Source organism: Cercospora beticola, chromosome 4 (genome assembly GCF_033473495.1).
Source record: "Cercospora beticola chromosome 4, complete sequence".
NCBI classification, from domain to species: Eukaryota; Fungi; Ascomycota; class Dothideomycetes; order Mycosphaerellales; family Mycosphaerellaceae; genus Cercospora; species Cercospora beticola.
Window position 1 is genome coordinate 3,116,681 of NC_088938.1, and position 18,952 is coordinate 3,135,632.

General features: G+C 53.6%; 4 protein-coding genes across 4 annotated transcripts; 2 read left to right on the top strand and 2 right to left on the bottom strand.

The window, feature by feature from the left end:
- Positions 1-253: 253 nt before the first annotated feature.
- RHO25_006873 (uncharacterized protein) lies at positions 254-2,608 on the top strand (the record flags this gene model as incomplete). The annotated part of the gene is made up of 1 exon (XM_023597668.2): positions 254-2,608. One exon carries the CDS (start codon positions 254-256, stop codon positions 2,606-2,608), a length of 2,355 nt encoding a protein of 784 aa, XP_023451657.1.
- A 454-nt stretch (positions 2,609-3,062) lies between these two features.
- Positions 3,063-7,244, top strand: RHO25_006874 (uncharacterized protein; the record flags this gene model as incomplete). The annotated part of the gene is made up of 1 exon (XM_023597669.1): positions 3,063-7,244. One exon carries the CDS (start codon positions 3,063-3,065, stop codon positions 7,242-7,244), a length of 4,182 nt encoding a protein of 1,393 aa, XP_023451656.1.
- A 3,258-nt stretch (positions 7,245-10,502) lies between these two features.
- On the bottom strand, positions 10,503-12,379 carry RHO25_006875 (uncharacterized protein; the record flags this gene model as incomplete). Its single annotated transcript, XM_023597670.2, has 3 exons — positions 10,503-12,168; positions 12,232-12,308; positions 12,362-12,379. 3 exons carry the CDS (start codon positions 12,377-12,379, stop codon positions 10,503-10,505), a joined length of 1,761 nt encoding a protein of 586 aa, XP_023451663.1.
- Positions 12,380-13,407: 1,028 nt separating this feature from the next.
- On the bottom strand, positions 13,408-15,848 carry RHO25_006876 (uncharacterized protein; the record flags this gene model as incomplete). Its single annotated transcript, XM_023597671.2, has 3 exons — positions 13,408-13,515; positions 13,570-14,901; positions 15,063-15,848. Coding segments are annotated over 3 exons (2,226 nt in total), but the record flags the coding sequence as incomplete, so codon positions are not given.
- Between the last annotated feature and the right edge of the window lie 3,104 nt (positions 15,849-18,952).

An 18,952-nucleotide genomic window follows, 5' to 3' on the forward strand; every position in this document is an offset into this window, starting at 1 on the left:
GGGATCCCAGCTTGTTTACGTCTTCCCGTCTCGGCAGGAGGATGCGTGCAAGCCCTCGAATCTTGAAATCAATCGCGTTGTTACTCCTCCATTTCCCACAAAGCTATTGTACATCTTAACGACTTGACGACATCCACGGCCTCTACGCGACTCGAGCACAGATCCCAGCAGGCATCAGCACACGATTACTGATACCGCAGTATCGATTCGTTCTCATGAGTTAGAACGCAACCCTTCTTCAACCACCGCAACGATGGGCGGCCGTTATAGATCCCTTAGTGGGCGATACGTCGAACCCGAAAAGACGGAAAAGCCGCGCAAATCTTTCGACTCAGCTATCTCAGACGATGATTACCTCGCCAGCAGTAATGCGCCCATGTTGGGCAAGCATAAATCCAAACCCACATACGCCTACCACCTTCCCCGAAGGCGCTTTACCCGCTACTTTACTCTTGCCATCACCAGTCTGCTCGGGTTATTCGTGTGGTGGCTTGTAAGCTCTTCATACGCTGCACGAGCAGAAGTCGAGCTCGGGCTGCGAAAACCTCCGCCACCACCTGCATTCGAGGGCTTCCCGTTCCTCAAGAGATATCATGGCGGGATAAGGAGCTTGGTGTCGCGAGCAGAGAACGAGGCGTTCAAGGAGTATCCTGTGAGCGAAGATGAGGAGTTGAAGAGGTTGCAGGAAGCGGCGTTGAAGCAGAAGGAGCTTGAGGACAAGGAAGTGGAGAGGAAGAAGGGTTTCAACAAGAGAGAGATCAAGCAAGGTCGACGATTCGACCCTTATTCGAGGGCTGTGGGGAGAGGCATACATGAAGAGCCGGTGAAGTGCTATATCGATAATACTACACGAACGACGGTGCCATTGCTTTTGAGCTACGAGGGCGTTCCGAAAGGTTTCCCAGATCCGATTTACGGAAGCTATGAATTGCTGGGGCTTAGATCCGACGTGTGCTTTGAGAGATACGGGAGACTTGGGCCATATGGCTACGGCTACAGCAAGAAATTTGGAGGAAGCGGTGCGGGTATGGAGGGCGAGAAGGAAGGATCTGAGCAGGTTTGGGGAGACGAGCTGGAGATCGATTATCGAAATGTGAAATGGGCAGAGGTGCAAGAGAGGTGTCTTCAGGCGAACGCACATCGATACAGAACTGCATCCAAAGCTGGACGTGACTCCTTCACTCAGATGAGTGTGGGTGATGCGCAACGACCCAATCCAACGCAAGAGCAGAAGACTCTCACAGTAAACGGGAAACAATTCGAGAATCGAACTGCCTTCATTATCAGAACATGGTGGGACTACCAGTACGATGATGAGGACCTTTTCTACCTCCGAGCGCTAATCAACGAGCTGTCCATTCAGACTGGAGGCGAATACACAGTACATTTCTTGATTCATGTCAAGGACGACAACATGCAAATCTGGTCTGATGAAGAGACATACCAAAGAGTACTGCGCGAATCTCTTCCTGCGGAATTCCAAGGCATGGGCACACTTTGGTCAGAACGCCAGATGGGTCTCATCTACGGCGGTCTACACGAATCTTTCTATCGCGACTTGCCAGTTCACGGCGCATATCGAAGCACGTATATGCCTGTACAGTATTTTGCACATATGCATCCCGAGTACGAATTCTTCTGGCATTGGGAAATGGATGTACGATACACGGGTAACTTCTTCCACCTTTTCAAGCAGGTCTCTGAATGGGCGAAGAAGCAGCCTCGGAAGGGATTGTGGGAACGAAATGGGAGGTTCTATGTTCCGTCTGAGCACGGCAGCTGGGAAGACTTCCGCCACATGGTACGCGTGCAGATTGAGCATGGCACGGCGCATGGAAGTGGGGCATACAATAAAGCGCCAAAGGACGCAGCGAAAGCCCATCCTCTCGATGAAGCTGCGAGACAGCCTGAAGCGCCGGTTTGGGGACCTTTGCCACCGACTGGGGAGGGTGACGAGACTGACCGCCCGGAGCTTGATCCAAAGCCACCGACCACTTACGATGCCGACAAGTACGAATGGGGCGTTGAAGAAGAAGCAGATTTCATCACGTTCAACCCTCTGTTCGATCCTCACCAAACGAACTGGATCCTTGCGGAAGATACCACTGGATACAACACGACTGAAGGACAGCCGCCTCGAAGAACCGCGATCATTACAGCTAGCCGACTGAGCAAAAGACTGCTCGAGACGATGCATCGCGAAACGTCTTTGAAGCGACACTCCATGTTCTCTGAAATGTGGCCTGGCAGTGTCGCCTTGCACCACGGCTACAAAGCCGTCTACGCACCTCATCCAGTGTACATCGATCGTGCTTGGCCAACGAGCTATCTTACAGCCATCTTCAACAACGGACGAAACGGCGCCAGCGGAGGTGCAAGGACTTCCGTCTTCAGCGACGAACGACAAATCAACTTCCTTGGAACAACCTGGTACTATCACGCGGGGCATGCGCCGAATCTTTGGAAGAGGTGGCTTGGCTTCAAAGTTGATAATGATGGAGGTGAAGAGTGGGAGAAGGCGAATGAGGGGCGGATGTGTTTGCCGCCCATGTTGCTGCATCCTGTCAAGGATGTGAATTTGATATATGAACATCGTGAAGGCGAGTAATTCTTGCTGTGGATTGCAAGCGATCACAGATTTGCATAGCGAGGTGTTCTTGGGAGATGGCGGTGCTGTCGCCGGCCCTTTTTGGATAGCATGAATGCAGACGGGATATACCTGTTGGATGCCAGAGAGTTGACATTGCTCGAACTGGTGCATTTAGGTGTATATACGACTGTAACATTGTACGACCTGTTTATCCTTCGTTCGCGAGGGCTTGAAACATGCTCAAGTTGGGTTGTGGCTCGGACAATGGTTGAGATGAGACTTGCTCCTTCTCGCTGAGCGAAGATCGGCGCTTTGTTGTTGGACGTACCACACTTTGAGCAACGCATGGCTGAGACTAGGCTCTGCGTACCTTACATCCACGCAGGTACAATGTCTGAAACAGATGATGAGCGAGCCATGGCAGGATCGCGCTTGTCTCTCGTGGCCGTCACGAGCTGGGATTGTCGGCAATATGGTGACGTTGGCTAGGGAAGGAGCGATCGGTATATCAGAAGCGACGACCACTGCTGGTGGCTCGAGCATGCCACTCATGATGGACAGTACAGAACTTACAATGAACCATCACAGCACCAACACCGCAAACACTAGCGCCTCAGCCATTGGACGCGAAGACACAGCAGCCATCTTCTGCCACGAGCAATTCGCTGACCTCGACGCCGAGCAATTCCCACGTCTCCCATCAGCAACATACACCCCTCGCCCAAGCAAGAGCTTCGAATCCACCATCGAAGGTCTCGGCTGGGACTCCAGCGCTTTCAAACCTACAATTTTCGTCCGTCTCGCTTGGGCACTTCTCCAAGCCAAGTACACGAATAATCAAGATGTCCTCTTCGGAGCAGCAACTGGTATCAATGGAACGGCGTATCCGAACAGAGTACGATTGGACTACAATGAGACCGTCGAGCAAGCATTGCAAGCTCTGCAATCACAAAGCGAGAGTCTAGCGGCAGCGGTTTCTACCACTGATAGCAAAGACTTGAGCTCTAGACAAGCTGCATTAGATTGCGAATGCGACTATCAAACGATGCTAGTTTTGACATCTTCTTCTACGCCTTCTGTGGAGATTGCTCCGCAAATGAGAGAAAGAAGAAGGCAGTCCCTCATCGACCTTTACGCTTTGACCCTGGAATGTACAGTCTCGATCACGGGGCTCTGGATCCGATTCGTGTTTGATCCGGCTGTGCTGAGTAGTCGGCAAATTGAGCGTATGAGTGCACAGCTGAGACATGTGCTCAGTCAGATTTTGATGCAGCCGCAGTCGAAGGTTGGAGAGATTGGTATTGCTTGTGAGGATGATTTGAGGGACATTGAGGAGTGGAATTCGAGCTCGTTGAGTTCGGAGGGCACGAGCAAGACTGTCGTGGAGTTGTTGAAGAAGGCTACTGATCGGGAGGCGTTGGCTGTCGATGCGTGGGATGGCAAGTTCACCTATGCGCAACTGGATGACTTTTCGACGAGACTTGCTTTCCATCTCGCGGAGATGGGGGTTGGTAAAGGTGCCATTGTGCCAGTATGTTTGGAGAAGTCGAAGTGGATGAGTGTGGCGATTCTGGGTGTCATCAAGAGCGGCGCGGCGACTCTCTGCCTCAATGCGAACCATCCTGCTGGATATCTATGCAAGATCATGTCTGGCCGATCCCAGATCTCAGCGTTGGTGTGCTCGGACAGCACAAGAGATTTGACAAGCCAGATTGCAGACGGTCGGTCTGTAGTTGTCTTGGGAGACAACTTCTTCGCCACACTGCACATCGAGCCCGTGGAACCTCTGCCTGCGATTGAACCCGAGGATATGCTATGCGTTCTTCCGACAACTGGCAATTCGCTCGCCGTCCTGACACACGCCAATTTCGCTGTGGGCATCATCAACCAGAGCAAGATCTGCTCCATCACCTCCAAGTCTCGGCTGTACGACCTTCACTCCTACAACTCATCTCTCGCCTACCTGAACAACCTCCTGGCCTTCACAAACGGCTCTTGCCTCTGCGTTCCCTCCGACCCGCAACGAAAACAGTCTTTGGCAGATTCGCTTGCCGAATATCAAGCTTCGATCCTCATCACCACGGCCGCATCAGCACAGCATATCGACTTCACAACAGCTGTAGACCTCGAGACTGTGGTCGTCAGTGGAGAATTCACGCCGAAGCTGGAACTTCCGCCACATGTGAAGCTGATTAGTGTTTATGGCGCGCCTGAGTGTAGTATCATGGCTATGTGCGCCACTGAGGATCAAATGTTAGATCGAGAAGGCTCTCTAGGCAGAGGAATGGGAAGCAAAACTTGGATTGTGTCTACTTCGAATTCTGGAACGCTTTGTGGCGTTGGTGAAGTCGGAGAGCTCTGGCTTGAGGGTCCACTTGTCGGCGCAGGCTACTTGAAGGATGCTGGAAAGTCCCGTGAGTCTTTCATGGACAATGTTGCGTTCTCCATCAAAGATGGTGGGTCTGCTCCATCAGGGAGAATCTTCAAGACTGGCGATCTGGTGCGATATATGTCCGATGGCTCGATCGTCTTCGTCGGTCACCGAGAGGCACACGTCAAGAAGGTTCGCGGAAAACGTATCGATTTGACCGAGATCGAGGGTCACATGAAAGAGCTTCTAGGCGAACAGGTTATGGACGTGGTCGCTGAAGTCATCGCAGCTCAAGGACAACCCGAGCCGGTGCTCGCTGCTTTCATTGTCCCTGCTGGCGATTCAGTTCTCGATTCATCCCAGCTCAGACAATCTGTGGCACAGCTAGCAGAAGAGCTCGCGACAGTTTTGAAGCAGCAGCTACCTTCAAATATGGTTCCCATTGTCTTCCTGGCTCTGCGGAGCGTTCCAATGGACAAAAATGGCAGAGTAGACCGGAAGAAGTTACGAGAGACTGCAGAGCGCAAATCACAAGATCCTGAGAACCGGACAGCAGTCCATGCCATCCGCCCAGCCCAAGCAATGACGGTGCTCGAAGTCCAACTGCAACAGCTTTGGGCACAAGTCCTCGGCATCAAAGACCGATCGAGCATCACCGCTAATTCTGACTGGATCACTCTTGGCGGAGATGAGACTTCTGCCTCCAAGCTTGTCGCTGCAGCCCAGAACTGGGGACTTGCCGTATCCGTTGCGGATGTGCTTGCTCGCACTCGTCTGGCAGACTTGGCTGAATGTGTCAAACATTTCCATCGCGCTTCTGTGGTTGCACCTGAAGGCATGGATCAACCTTCATGGTCTGATATGCGAAGAGGTACATTCCAGTCGAGCTTTGCTTCCGACAAATCTGGATTTGGGGGTTCGAATGGCGTCCGAAACAACAGTGCTGTGACGAAGAACTCTATGGATAGACGTCGATCAAGCATCTTGGTCAATGGGAAGGAGGAGACACCGCCAGCTCCAATGGTTTTACTGCCTCTGACGTCGATGCAGAAGAGACTGCTACAGGGTTCGATCGGTGGCCATCATGCTCCTGCTGGGGCAGAATACTATGCTCTCGATCTACCATCGAGACTGGAGCCGTCCAAAGTCATTGAGGGTTGTCGAAAGCTCGTGGAGCACTTCGATGTGCTTCGCACAGTCTTTGTACAGGTCGAGAACTCTGTCTTCCAAACCGTCCTGCCCGCTGTGGACGTGCCGATCGAGGTACACCAGATGGACAATGGCCTCGATGAAGCTTCCGATGCCTTCATACGGAAGGATGCCAATATTCCATTAACACTGGGGCGCAGTCTGCTGCGCATGTATGTCTTGCACAAGAGTGGAGAATATATGCGCATAATCTTACGCAGCAACCAAGCCTACACAGACGGACAGAGCATTGCCACCCTCGGACTTGCGTTGGCCGATGTGCTTAGCGGCAAAGAACTGAGAGCTGGTCCAACCTTTCACGATTTCATACAGCACGTGAAAAACGAATCGAACAAGAGTCGATCGTACTGGCGGAATCTACTACTCGGTGCCTCCATGACTTTCGTTCCCAAAGCACCATCCTCGTCAGTGGCATCTAAAGATATCAAGACACTGTCCGCAACCAGCATCATGCAGCTTCCCAGCATAGCCTCCTCCACGCCTTCCACAGTCTTCACGGCAGCTTGTGCAGTCCTTCTCGGACGACTCACATCAAACGCCAAGGAAGTACTCTTTGGCCGTCATATCGTAATGCGCAACTCGTCGACCTCCTCTCATCAACAGAGTTCTCTCACAGTCGTTCCATGCACGAACCTGGTCCCCGTCCGCGTGCGTCTCGAACCAAAGACTTCGATTCTCAAACAAATCGCAGAGCAATTCGTCGCAGGAATGGAATATGAGAATGTCGCATTTGAGGATGTCGGCAACGATCGATGTTTGACACTTCTAGGAGATGAAGGACAGGAGATTGGAGTGGATTTCGGTATGGTGAGCGAGTTTCACTCTGCTCAGGAGAGATTTATCGGAGGAAGAGATGGAGTGAAGTGGTTGGGTAAGAGGGAGAATGAAGTATTGAGGAGTAATGCCGTGATTGTGGAGGGATGTGAGCTGGGCAACGGAAGAGTAAAGGTTGAGATCAGGGCGAAAACGAATGTTCAGTCCCAAGAGAGGTTGGCAGAGATGATGGGATTGATGGAGGAGGCTGTCAGAGAGTTGGGTAAAGAGGGAAGGGGAAAGAGAGGGTTTGAGGATTAGTTTTGAGTCGACACAATGATTGCAATTATGGCGCTGTCTTATACAGCCACTTCAATATCCACGCTATCGCGATTCTTCTCGCACGGCATTATTGTATCTCTCTACGAGCCGACACTAGAACTCGAAAACACATCGACAAACCTTCTATATCAGCCACTGTCTTCGGACGAGACCAGTGATTATCCTTTGCTTTGGAGCACCCATATCAACACTTGAGACCTTCAGAGCAAGTCCACAGCAACCCTCAATCGCCGAGCCCTTCTGCATAGACGCCAACAGCATCAGGCAGAGTTTTGATGCACAGCCGCACTACCTATGCCATCTCCATCAGACAAACACTCCGCTTACGTCTCCCAACTTGAAATCCAACAAGCCAAACCTCCCTAGTCCCGCTTATTAGCTCAGCAGCTCACGTCCCTTCAAACATACTTATCAAAGTACATCGGTACCTCCCTACCGCACAGCCTACTGTAGACAAACTTCACACCACATCTTCTGCCTCCTGCAATCCCTACCAGAAAACCTAAGCCTGACTCGCGAACTCAGTTTCCAAAGTCCTTGATCCCAGTCAACCATCTTCATCCGCACGTGGCGAACAACATGCTCTGCAGGAGGGGGCCTGAGTCATGTCATGGCGGACATTCGGGTCCAGCAGAGAATGTCACATGCGAGATACCTGTGGTTTTTGCTGACAGCAGCGGAGATAAGAGGTTAGGAATAGGGGAGATGATGGAAAAGACCTGGCTCTCGCAGTTTCGTGCATGAGTCTGGCTTGTAAGATCGGAGAATTTTTCGGTTGAGGTCGAAGTCAAGTGGAAAAGTATTTCCAGTGTGACACGAGATGAACTCAGATTCAGGGCGAGCGACAGCATGATAGCGTGCCCGGCGAAACGTGAAGAGCCATCATTCAACAGGCGTAAAACCTGCGGACCAGACGCGTTTACGCACAAGAATTGAGATCTTTTCAATTCGTGTCATGTCCTGCCATGGGACTTCTAACTCGCTCGCGGACCTGTACTCTTCTCTACACTTGTACGCCGCGAAAGCGCGGATATTGATTTCCAGTGATTATCGATTCCAGCCTCGAGACTTCGCCACCACCAAGCACGAAGCCTATCATGAAACCCAGATTGCAGGACTAGCATTGCTCAAATTAGAGACTTACGCCAAGAGATTTCTTCACAACGTCTCATGAAACTCAACTACTCCTTGCTCGCGGCCAAAAAAAAATTGTACCTCCTAGAGGAAGTCAAACTTCATGATGATGAGTGAACAAGCGTCACGATGATGGAATTGACATTGTGCTCTCGACATTCCTAGTCCGTGTCGTTATGGTTCACTTGCTTCTGGTGAGCTTTGCTGTGCACTCCAATAACCATCCGCTTTGTCTCCGCAATCATTCGAGATCGTTGTCGGGGGTGGACATCTGCTAAATCCAAAGAAAGGGCGAAAGTAGAACGTGTGGTCTGATATCCTGCGCGGCCGGCGGACAGGAAAGGCGCAACGGTCGGGTCACAGCAGTTCCATTGAACTGCGGCTGCTCTGGCGCGGTCCGAAACGTTTCTGCGTGAGCAACGAGCGGAGCGGAGCGGGCAACGATGCTTGTAGGCCGCTATTGAATCTTGGGCCAGTACATGTATACATGACCAGGTACGATTCTGCGAATGAGGATTGAATGTGCAGTGAAGACCTTGACATGTACTTTTCTCATGTCAGCATTAAAGACTTCCATTTTGTCGAGAGCAATCTCTCGGAAGACTGTGAAACAAACCATGTCAGTCTGACTGGTAGACCAACCCGCAATGCCTTGTGGTATCAGCAGAAGTCAGATATAGCTGGCAAGCAGATCTCAAACCTCTGCTTGGCAAAGTCGACAAAGCCACGATCTTCACTCCTTGCGATAATCCGTGCGCGCGTATCGCTACGTCAACCAGGCCAGCATGCAGGCCTGTCATCCGATGTACTCAAGAGCACGTTTCTTGCAAGGATACAAGGAAAGGGTCGCCTGTTGTCAGATGTGGAGGAGTCGGAAAGTCAATTCTTCGAGAGTTCGGATCCTGAACATGCAACGGGACCGAGCAGAAAATGTGGTCTGAGGTTCCTGCGATCCCTTCCGCGCGCGATGATAGCATAGGGGCGGTGAGATCTTAGTTGGAAAGTGATGATGTGTACCGATGGACGAGTAGTGAAGTCGTCAGCGCCGAGTCTTAGTCGTTCTGATTTCGGTGAGCGGCGAGCTGAGTAGAGCACAAGAAGTCGGACCGCAAAGGACTTACTGTTGTCTTTTGCAATTCTCATACTAGAAAATCTGATGTCACTGAGCACAGTAGATACTATGCTCGTAGTCATCGTTCCAATGCCGAGGGAGCATTCCAAACAGCCATGGGGTTTCTCCCACGAGACTTCTCCGAATCACTCAACCAACGCAACACGTTGAGCCACATGCAATCGCAATCCCGGACTCCTGAGCTCGTAAGTTAAGATTCGTCCTTTTCTGACTTCGTCATCTAAAGCATGCTTCCACGTGACGATGGCGGTGAAGTTAGAAGTTAGAAAGAAGCTGCCTGTTCGGCAGAGCATTGGCCCAAAGCAGGAGCCCAAATTACAAACAAGGAAGGGACACGAGTACACAAACTCTATGCAGAGAGTTGTTCAGGAACTTTGACTGCCCCTTACGGATGATCGGATAGTCGTTTGTAATGGTACTTCAATACCAAAGAGTTCCGATCGGCTCGTGCAAACCGCGGGCCCGGAGCGTACCTGGATGATTCGGAGGCAAGAGTGATATTCGGATACGTTCACTTCGGCGCGCCATAGGAAGAAGGTCGTGTGTACTGGTACGCAGGCAATGTGTCCACGTCAAGCAGCCCGTGCCACCAAGTCTGCGACAACAAGAGTCAGAACTTGCTTGCGGCCGCGATGGACTTCGTGCCCCGGCAGGTGACGACGTGTCCGATGGGATAACTCGGGGTCTCAGGAAGAACGTCGTATATATTGGTACACTGTCATTCCATCCGAGTCAACAAGTCCGCGGCAACCTGAGTCAGAACTTGGCGCGGCCGCAATGCTTCGTTGTCGTGCGTCCTGACAGGCACGAAGGAGTCGACGAAGGCAGCGCGAGGCGCCTACAGTTCAAGGTCGTTCTCATACCCCGGGTATCATATCCTACATGCAGTACTGTCCATCCAAGAGTTCAGTTCTATCCTCTTGCAACCCTTCATCGTGATAATCATGCAATCCTTCGACATTCCCCTTCCACTACTGCTGCCCAGCACCGACAATGCCATCTTTACAAAGTACAGCCACCTGTTTGAACAGTCTTCTCCAGCCTAGGGGATCACCCTTCAGCTTAAGGAATCTCGTCTCCAGGACTTCCACAGCGCCAGCTCCAGTTGCCGTTCCACCAACACGGATCCTCTCTACAACGACTTGTCCTTGAATCGGCATCTTATTCGCATCCAGTGTCTTGACCCATATGCTGACCATGTCCTCCTTGCCCTCCATTGCAGAGGCAGCAGGAGGTGCAACAGGGATGTTCAGCCGATGAAGGGCATCCAGTATCATGGGCAGGAGCTGACCGAATGAGAGCACAGAAATAAAGCGTGCGAGAGAGTGCGACGGCACAATATCCTTGAATTGCCGGGCAGCTTGCGTGAGAGTCAGAGGGACGGAGGGAGTTGCGGAGAATTGACTCATCGAGGGGTCCTCGGAGAACAAGTCGTGAAGGTCTGTAGGCATCACCTGCCCATTTCGTGCCGCAATCGAAGTATGCGCTGCCACAGCTGCAGTCCGGTCGTGGTTCGTCTGTGGTTGTGAAGCCGAGATTCCATTTCCAGCGCCCACTCGCGGCGGAGCTTCCCAGTCATAGGCGGAGGCATCGCCCAAAGGCGTCTCTGGCTGTGTCGAAGCGAATTGGGCCCATCTCGGGTCCTGTCTGCTGTCGACATCCATGGCATCTCCTTGACTTGCCGCAGTCTGCCCTCCAGTACCAGGCCTCCTCCGCTGACTGCTCTGCACGTCGGCTGAGAAGTCCACCTTCAATGACTCCATCATCTGGGTGGCCAAACCAATCGGATCCTTCGCTCTTCCCTTCGAGTTCAAGTGGTGATTACTCCTCGTAAACCAAGGATGCTTCCTCACCGACTCCAACGAGAACCTCCCCTCGGGCTCAATGTTCAACATGCCCCGTACCAAACTCAATGCCTCCGGAGGGACGTTCCCCCATAGTTCATCCGTGGTCCTTCCTTTTGTCGTAACATATTCGTGATATTCGTAACTGTCCTCCATGACAGGGCTGTCCCAAGGCGTATTGCCCACCAATAAGACAAACAGCACGATGGCACAAGACCACACATCTGCAACAGCAGGGTCGTATCCCACCTTATCCTCTTCCCGGTTCTTTCTCTTCTGATTTTGTTTTCCCACATCGATGATCTCCGGTGCAATATACGGCGGACTCCCACACACCATCCCGCAAGTCTTCCGTTTCCCACTCTTGAGTTCCAGAAACTGCGTCGCGAGTCCAAAATCCGCGAGTTTGAGATCACCTTCTCCGCTCAAAAGCATGTTCTCGGGCTTGATGTCTCGATGCGCGACGCCTTTTCCGTGACACCATGCAATCGCAGATATGAGTTGAGTAAAGTAGAAATGCGCCACGTCTTCGCCTACTCCTGCGTCGGCTTCAATCTTGTCGAATAGGTCGCCGCCTTCGGCGAGCTCGAGTGCCAGCCAGACCCAAGCGGGATCTTCGCCATGGCGGATGTAGCGAATGATGTTTTGGTGCGGAGAAACGTGGGCATGGAGGGAGAGCTCGATCTGAAGCTGGCGGGGTCGGAGTCGTCCGGCGCGGAAGGCGTGGTCTTTGTTGATGAACTTGACGGCGATGACGGGCCCGGAGGAGTGTGGTGGGATGGCTTTGCGGATGCTATTGGCGTGATAGTCAGAACATGTGTGTCGCGTCTGGCGTTACAAGAAAGGATGGACGTACGAGGCATATGCGCCAGAACCAATTGTCTTGGAGACGATGCGGAATGGTAGATTGGTGGGCAGCGGAACTGCTTGTGACTGCGAAGTGTTAGCGGGTGATTGAGGTGGTCTTGCTGCAGAGGAGTCGATACTCCTGGAGGGCCACCCATGGCTGTACAAATCCAACGCCAACCGCAATGCAAGATGCTGAAGAAGACCAAGTGCTGTTTAGGCAGACAATGTGTAGTTCGGCAGACACTAGTCAAGTAGAGTGACGCGACGTCAAAGCACGCGCCGACGCGATAAACACCAATGTCCGCGTTGGGTCGCCTGAGGAACCAATCACGCCGCACTCAGGCCATTAATTCAACACCACAGCGAGCAACACTTCATCATTAGAAGGAATTCAGAGACAAGTTCACAACTATTCCTCAGATCTTTCTAGTTTCGATTCAATTGTTTGGTTGAAGAATTATACTATACAAAAGCTCAATAGAGAGAGCTCGAGAGCGTCCCAGTCATAGCAGAACCAACTGCTCTATTATCCCAATCTCGTGCTCTGCTCATCCAAAGCCAAGAGAAGTCGTTGCTCCACGTAAAGAGATAAAGAGATCAGCTGCCTGTCATATGTCATTCCTTCCCCGCTAGATTGAAGGACGCCCGCCGCAATGCTTGTCAAACAATAACAGCCTGCGCATTTCCCGGATGCGTTGCTCGTGAGTAGCAATGGTATCTCAGACAGTTCCCAAAACGCCGATCGCTTGCTGATTGTAGCCAAAGATGAGAGAGACGTACGAGTGTAATCCAATCCATGTAGTGATCAAAGGCCTAGATCGGTGCAACCGCAGGCAGCCGCATTTTTCATGCAAAACCTGTTGCGCATGCCTAGACTTCATTAGTCCAAGCTCCCATCTGGTATAAGATTCCGGATGTTGTGAAAGGTAGATTCTCAGGAGGTTGCCAAATGTGGAGGTAAGCTTTGCGTATGCCACGCAATGCGCAGCCCGGCAAATTCACCCTGTCGTGCGCCAGGATGTGAGGCGACTCCTGCAGCTCGTCATGGCACGTGTCGGGCACGCTGCAGCACGCGGCTGTCCACCCGAGAGCTGACACGCATGGGAAATGTTCATCGTCATGATGGTCAATAGTGATCAGATGACCGAGATAGTGGCAATTGCGGATCTTGAGGGCCCAGCACCTATCCGGACACGTTCGCAGCTGCAAATTTGGAGATCATGTGCTCCAAGTTTCGCTCTTTGAGGACTGCGGCATATTTTGGCTCCCGAAAGAATTTAGGTACGGAATCCTGGTCATGTTAGCACGCACTTCTGCCTATACGAAGAACGAAATTCAAACTTACGCTAGCCATAAGCTTGAACACGCTGCTTTGAGCCTGATCGAAGAGATCTGCCACTTCATCCAGGCTGCGAATCATCTGCTCGTCCTCGCCGACTGCGCGAGTCATGCGAGCAGCGAGTGCATTCCGTAAGTTGTGATCAATGTTGAGCTCGCAGGGTGAACCGGGTGCAAGGAAGGCATTGTAAAGCGAATAGGCCGATGCGAGGGTTTCCCTGATAACGTCAGGCCGTGGTATCGAAGAGCCGCGCTTAGCCCGCTGGTAGTCATCCAGGAAGGACTTGACTTCAGTGTAAAACGACAAATTCTCCTCGCAGTGTGTCTCGCGCAGATACTCTCTGAATAGTAAACGCAGAGCAGGATCGCGGATGATGACCGTCATGCGATTGGTGTTCGAGTCGCGGACCGGCATGCTGGAGCCGTTCGGGCGGGCAGCGCCGGTCGCAGTCTCTCCATGGGAGGACGTCGCCGGAGTTGGTACCCAACCAGCAACTTGCATGCCCTTCAGGGTGACAGCATATTTGACGTGTCTCGATGCTGCGAAGCGGTGACCCGCGCCATTCTGTGCACCGCGTTCTTCTCCGAACGGCTCCACGAGCCCGGTCGTCATGAAGAGATTGGCAAGAGTGAAGCCCTCACGCTTGTTGACAGTAGTCGTGCAGTCCATTAGCCAGTCAAATGCGGCCTTGCCCGTGAAAGCGTAGTAGGCTGTTTGGTCTTTGCGCGAGCTCTTTGCTCGCTCCATCCTCACGCCCACGAGCCCCGTCGCGTAATCGTTCAACGAGTCCGAATCCGATGACGAGTGCTCTGACTTGATGTTTGGTCCTGTATCACCAGCGAATCTTCGGAAGAGGACGTTGATCGTATCGGCATCGTGCACAATCTCGTCCGTCTCGGGATCGCGCTCGAGGATGACAAGGTTCATCACGTTGCGTGGAGAATCCAGAAGTTCGTTAACGTGTCGCTGGTGAATGCCGTTTCTTTGACAGAAACGCGAGAGAAGGTGCATGCCTTTCGGTGTCAGCTGCCACACCGAACTTCTAGAACTGAAATCTGTCCTGCCATCCACCGACTCGATCATCCTGGCCTCCAAGAACCGTGCACAAGTCGCACGAGCCATTTCGCGTGCCATGGAAAATGTGGTCGTGGTCGTTGTTGTCACTATCCTGTCAGGTGCTTTCGGGTCTGGCATTCGATTCGATTGAGAAAACTTTAGTGACCCCAAATTTGTGATGGCTTCCTCGGTAGTGAAAGTGTGTGGGTATTTTGAAAATCGAACACGGTGTGGTGTCAATGGCAAACTGACGATTAATGTCGCGAATAGATCTTTGAAATCCTGCACGAATGGTAAGTCTTGCATCTTGAATGCTTGATGTGCTGAAAGAGCGTGGTGTTAAAATGAGGTGCGGTGGCGAATGACGGCCCAGGGGAGGCATTGGGTAAACAAATGAATCGACGTGTGAGGAAGCCACATGGAATAGTGAGAAAACAACATACCCTCGTGTACGGCTGATCGTCGCCCGTCATCTTGAGCAGCTTCGATGATGTTTGATGCATCATGCGTGGACTTCGGCGCAGAATGCGCTCGTATGCTTCGGTGTCTTGATACTCGCTGTCCTCAGACTGTCCTCGCTCTCTCCACGTCGCTACGGAGTCACGGCTCGGCCTGTCGTTGGCAGCCTTTATATTCGTCGAGGAATGATCGGTGAGCGCTGTCTCAGACGATGCGTTAGACCGCGTCGATGCGTCGGAACGCCTGTCTTGCGAGCCCGCGTCTGAAGGCGAGACAGGCACTTCTGGGAGTGTCTCGCCTTGTGGCCGAACCTCAATCGGCTGTACGATGCCGAGGAGTCGTTGGCGGCTGAAGGAAGCCAGGCGGGAGTGAGCCTTGCTCTTGACGCTCGACGGGACGGGTTGTTGCTGTCGAGAATCCACCTTGTCGACAGTCGCAAGGGTGCTATCGGTCGTAGGATGTGGGACGAACGTCGACGTGCGTTCGTCTGGAATAGGGAAGCGCCGAATGGGCAGCTCGGTGAATGTCTGTTGTGAGGGCTGCGGGCTCAGTCGCAGGCGACGCAACGGCAGTGCTACGTCAGGAAGGGCGCATGCGAGTGACTCGTGGCGAGCACGTCGTGGGGCTTGGCTGGGTGTGGAATGGGCGTGGTATGGAATGCGGGATATGGCCGGAGGTGTATGTGCGCAGGATATGGCTATGCCGCTGGAGCGGCGGACGGCATGGCAGTCTTGTACGCAGTCGCAGATGAGTGGGCCGGGAGATGGCGACTAGGGTAGGCCGTCGAGCAGCGAAAGCGTGCTTGGTGCTATGACCCCAGTGCTGGCACCAAACCTGGCGCGGTCATCTCGTGCTGATCGCTGCGCACTGGCCGCCCGGCAGCGCCAGGATAACTCGTGGCCAGTGACCAATGCGGTTCCACCGGCCTGCGCCCACCACCGCACCACGAAGGACCAGGGGCGCCGTCTGCGAGTCTGCCGCAAACAACGCCTGGGACGAAATTCCCGGCGACTTCGCGAGCGCCTGGTCGGCGGCCAAGCAGTCACTGCCTCTCTCGTGCACTCACGCTCACTACTGATGATATGCTGATATGCTGATGCCGATGCTGATGATGCTGCTACCTGCTGCTGCGCCAGCGACGACCACGCACTCCGCCAGGTCACGCGCGCCGGCGAGTTCGCTCCATTCTTCCGCTGAGTCTGCCTCCTCTGCCTGTCTCACTACTCCTCCACCTCCGCCCACTGCGGCGGGACGGGCGGCAGACCTGTTGTTGAGAGAGACAGCCGCTCTCCTGATCGCGATGCTCGTGACGGCATATTCTCTGCGGCCAGGCGCCCGTCTCACGCTCACGGCAGCCCCAGCAGCACCGTGCTCAGTCCTGTCTGCCCACGCGTTTCACCATGCGCGCAGGCATTGTTCAGAACTACGTACTCTGGCCATGCGCATGGGGTCCGGCATCCCTCGCCGTCGGCCACGCTGAGCGCTGGGATCAGTCAGCCTTTTCTTTGTCTCACACTCTCACTGCCTGTTCCGTCTGCTCTAGCTGCCCGCTGCCCAAGGCATCTGTTGGACGAAAGCGTTGGCGCGGCAAGGCTGTGTCCACATGGCGACACATTCCTGATGCACCTGGGCCGTCTGGCACACATGGTTATGCATGTCGCCCAGTGCCAGACACGGGCGACACGTTGTTTGCAAGTGAGATCGCTGCATGATGACCCGCCCTTACGCTCAGGTCGAATCGATCTCTGCGCACGCATGAGCTTGGTTACTGACAGTGGAATGTGGCACCCATGCCCGAGAGTTTCCATCGGCGAGCTTGTTGCAAATGGTAATGGGACACTGCCTCGGGAGCTATTACTACGACCTTTTCGCGGTATGACTAACGTCTGCCATTGGGCTCAACTGTCCCGTACAGTGGAATTTCTGGGCCTACCGTGATCTGTGCAGAGTTCACGCTCGTTCAAAGTGTGTCGTAACTGGAATGGGAGAGCTCACCTCTGCATGCAGCATCAGTCCCATGGAAACACCTTCAGTACGCTGTGAGGGAGCGCTGCTGCATCGCAGAAAGGAGCAAATTCTCGACTCCTGTCAATTCCACCATTCCTCATGGCGTCCAACAGCTTGACACACCGTCGGCAAAGAATACTTTCAATGCACAAACGCACCTGTAATTCGACTTTTGGCCATGGGCTGTTTAACATTTATGCTTTCGAGGAGGCTTCCACGTGGTACTTCACGCGCTGCAAGCCCGGCGTGGCGTACTCGAAACCGTCATGTCTGCATATTCTGTGTTTGGTCGATCCGACGGCCTTGCGTCGATACCACACTCAACGTATTTGTCGAACGCGTTCGCTGTCCGGCCAGCATCGCGATCTGCATTCGTTCGAAAACTTGTCAGCCGTCTTGCAATACTGTAGCATCGCCGCTGGCCGACTTAGCCGTGTCGGTGCATGATCGACGCCGCTAGAAGGCCATTCGAATTTGCTGACCTTCTGGCCTAGAAGCCACGCTTCCGATATAGATCGACGTTATGTAACGAGTCAGAAGGATTCTGTCCAAAAAGCTTTCGCTCGACCATGCCGGCGGGACTCCACTTGTGCGCTTGTCGACACGTGAGCCCAGCTTTTGACGTAGCGGCGGCTCATTTCACTACTGCGGCGGATGGCCAAGCGCGGTGAAGGTGGTATTGGTCTTTTCGTTTGCCAAGCTCGCCGTATAGACGAATCGGGAAGGTGAGAATGGTTGTGTGCGTGGTGGCTGTCTGCGATTTGGTTTGCCCGACATCGCACCTTCGCGCACAGGACTGCGCGCGTCTATCGGTGCCTCTCCGGAGCGTGGACGACAGTTTTGCTCGCACTCATCAGCGGTGTGTCACAACATACGCGGGCATGCTTGCGCCGAGAGGCAAAAGGAAAAATCCCTACGACCTCGTGTCTTCATCAGATTGGGATGCAGCCTCCCGCGTCCCGCCATGCGTGCTAAACTTCATCCAGGCAGTCCGAAAGCACCGACAACGTGGATTTTGCAGTCCGACTGGTCACAGCAGCATGACTCGCGGGCGAGCATGTCCGCGAAACTGCAGCAGGACAGGAGCACAACTCCCAAGCTGCCACTGCATTGGTAGCCGGTCGGAAATTTCTCTGCTGCCTGCCCTCGTGCGGTGCAGTCCGCCGGTGGAACATACGATGATGGCCGTTGCGGTGTAAGGTTCTGCCATCAACCAAAAATAGTGAAACAGACGGCACTTCTGCTCGCCAGACCAGACCAGACATGCCCCCAACGGCAGCAGCAGGGCTCGGAGGATGCCTGCGGCAGAGGCGCTGCAGCTTCGACGGCAGAAGTGTTCGCGTCGGCAACGGTGCTGCTGCTCGTCCTCTTCAACATCGACCCGTCCTCATTCAGCCTGCCGCTGCCGCCAATGGCTCCGGCTCGCGATGCGAGCGCACTTGTTATCGTGCAGAGCGACAGGCATCGGAGGCAGAAAATTCGTCGTGCGCGCGGCTTGCCCCAGTCGTGGCTTGCAGCAGAGTCGAGTCTATCTGACGTCGGCTGTCTATGCCACGTGTCGTCGAAGCGCTACGAGACGCCATCGTCAAGCCAAGGAGTGACCTTAACCAGACGATTGTTCGCTCGCTGAGCGCCATACCGAGGTTGGCAGGTCCTAGCCTGTTCGGTGGACCTGCGAGTGGACCGCGCTGCTGCTGTCCCCGGCCGCAATTCATCACCCTTTGCGATCCCGCGTCGCAGATTGAATGGAGCCGTGAGATTCTGCCCATGTTCGCCACGTGGTGCTCACGAAGAACCCAAACGAGCTCCTCACCGTCGCTTCCTGCGCGCGGCAAAGCTGGCTCTTACACTGGACACGCTTTTCCCA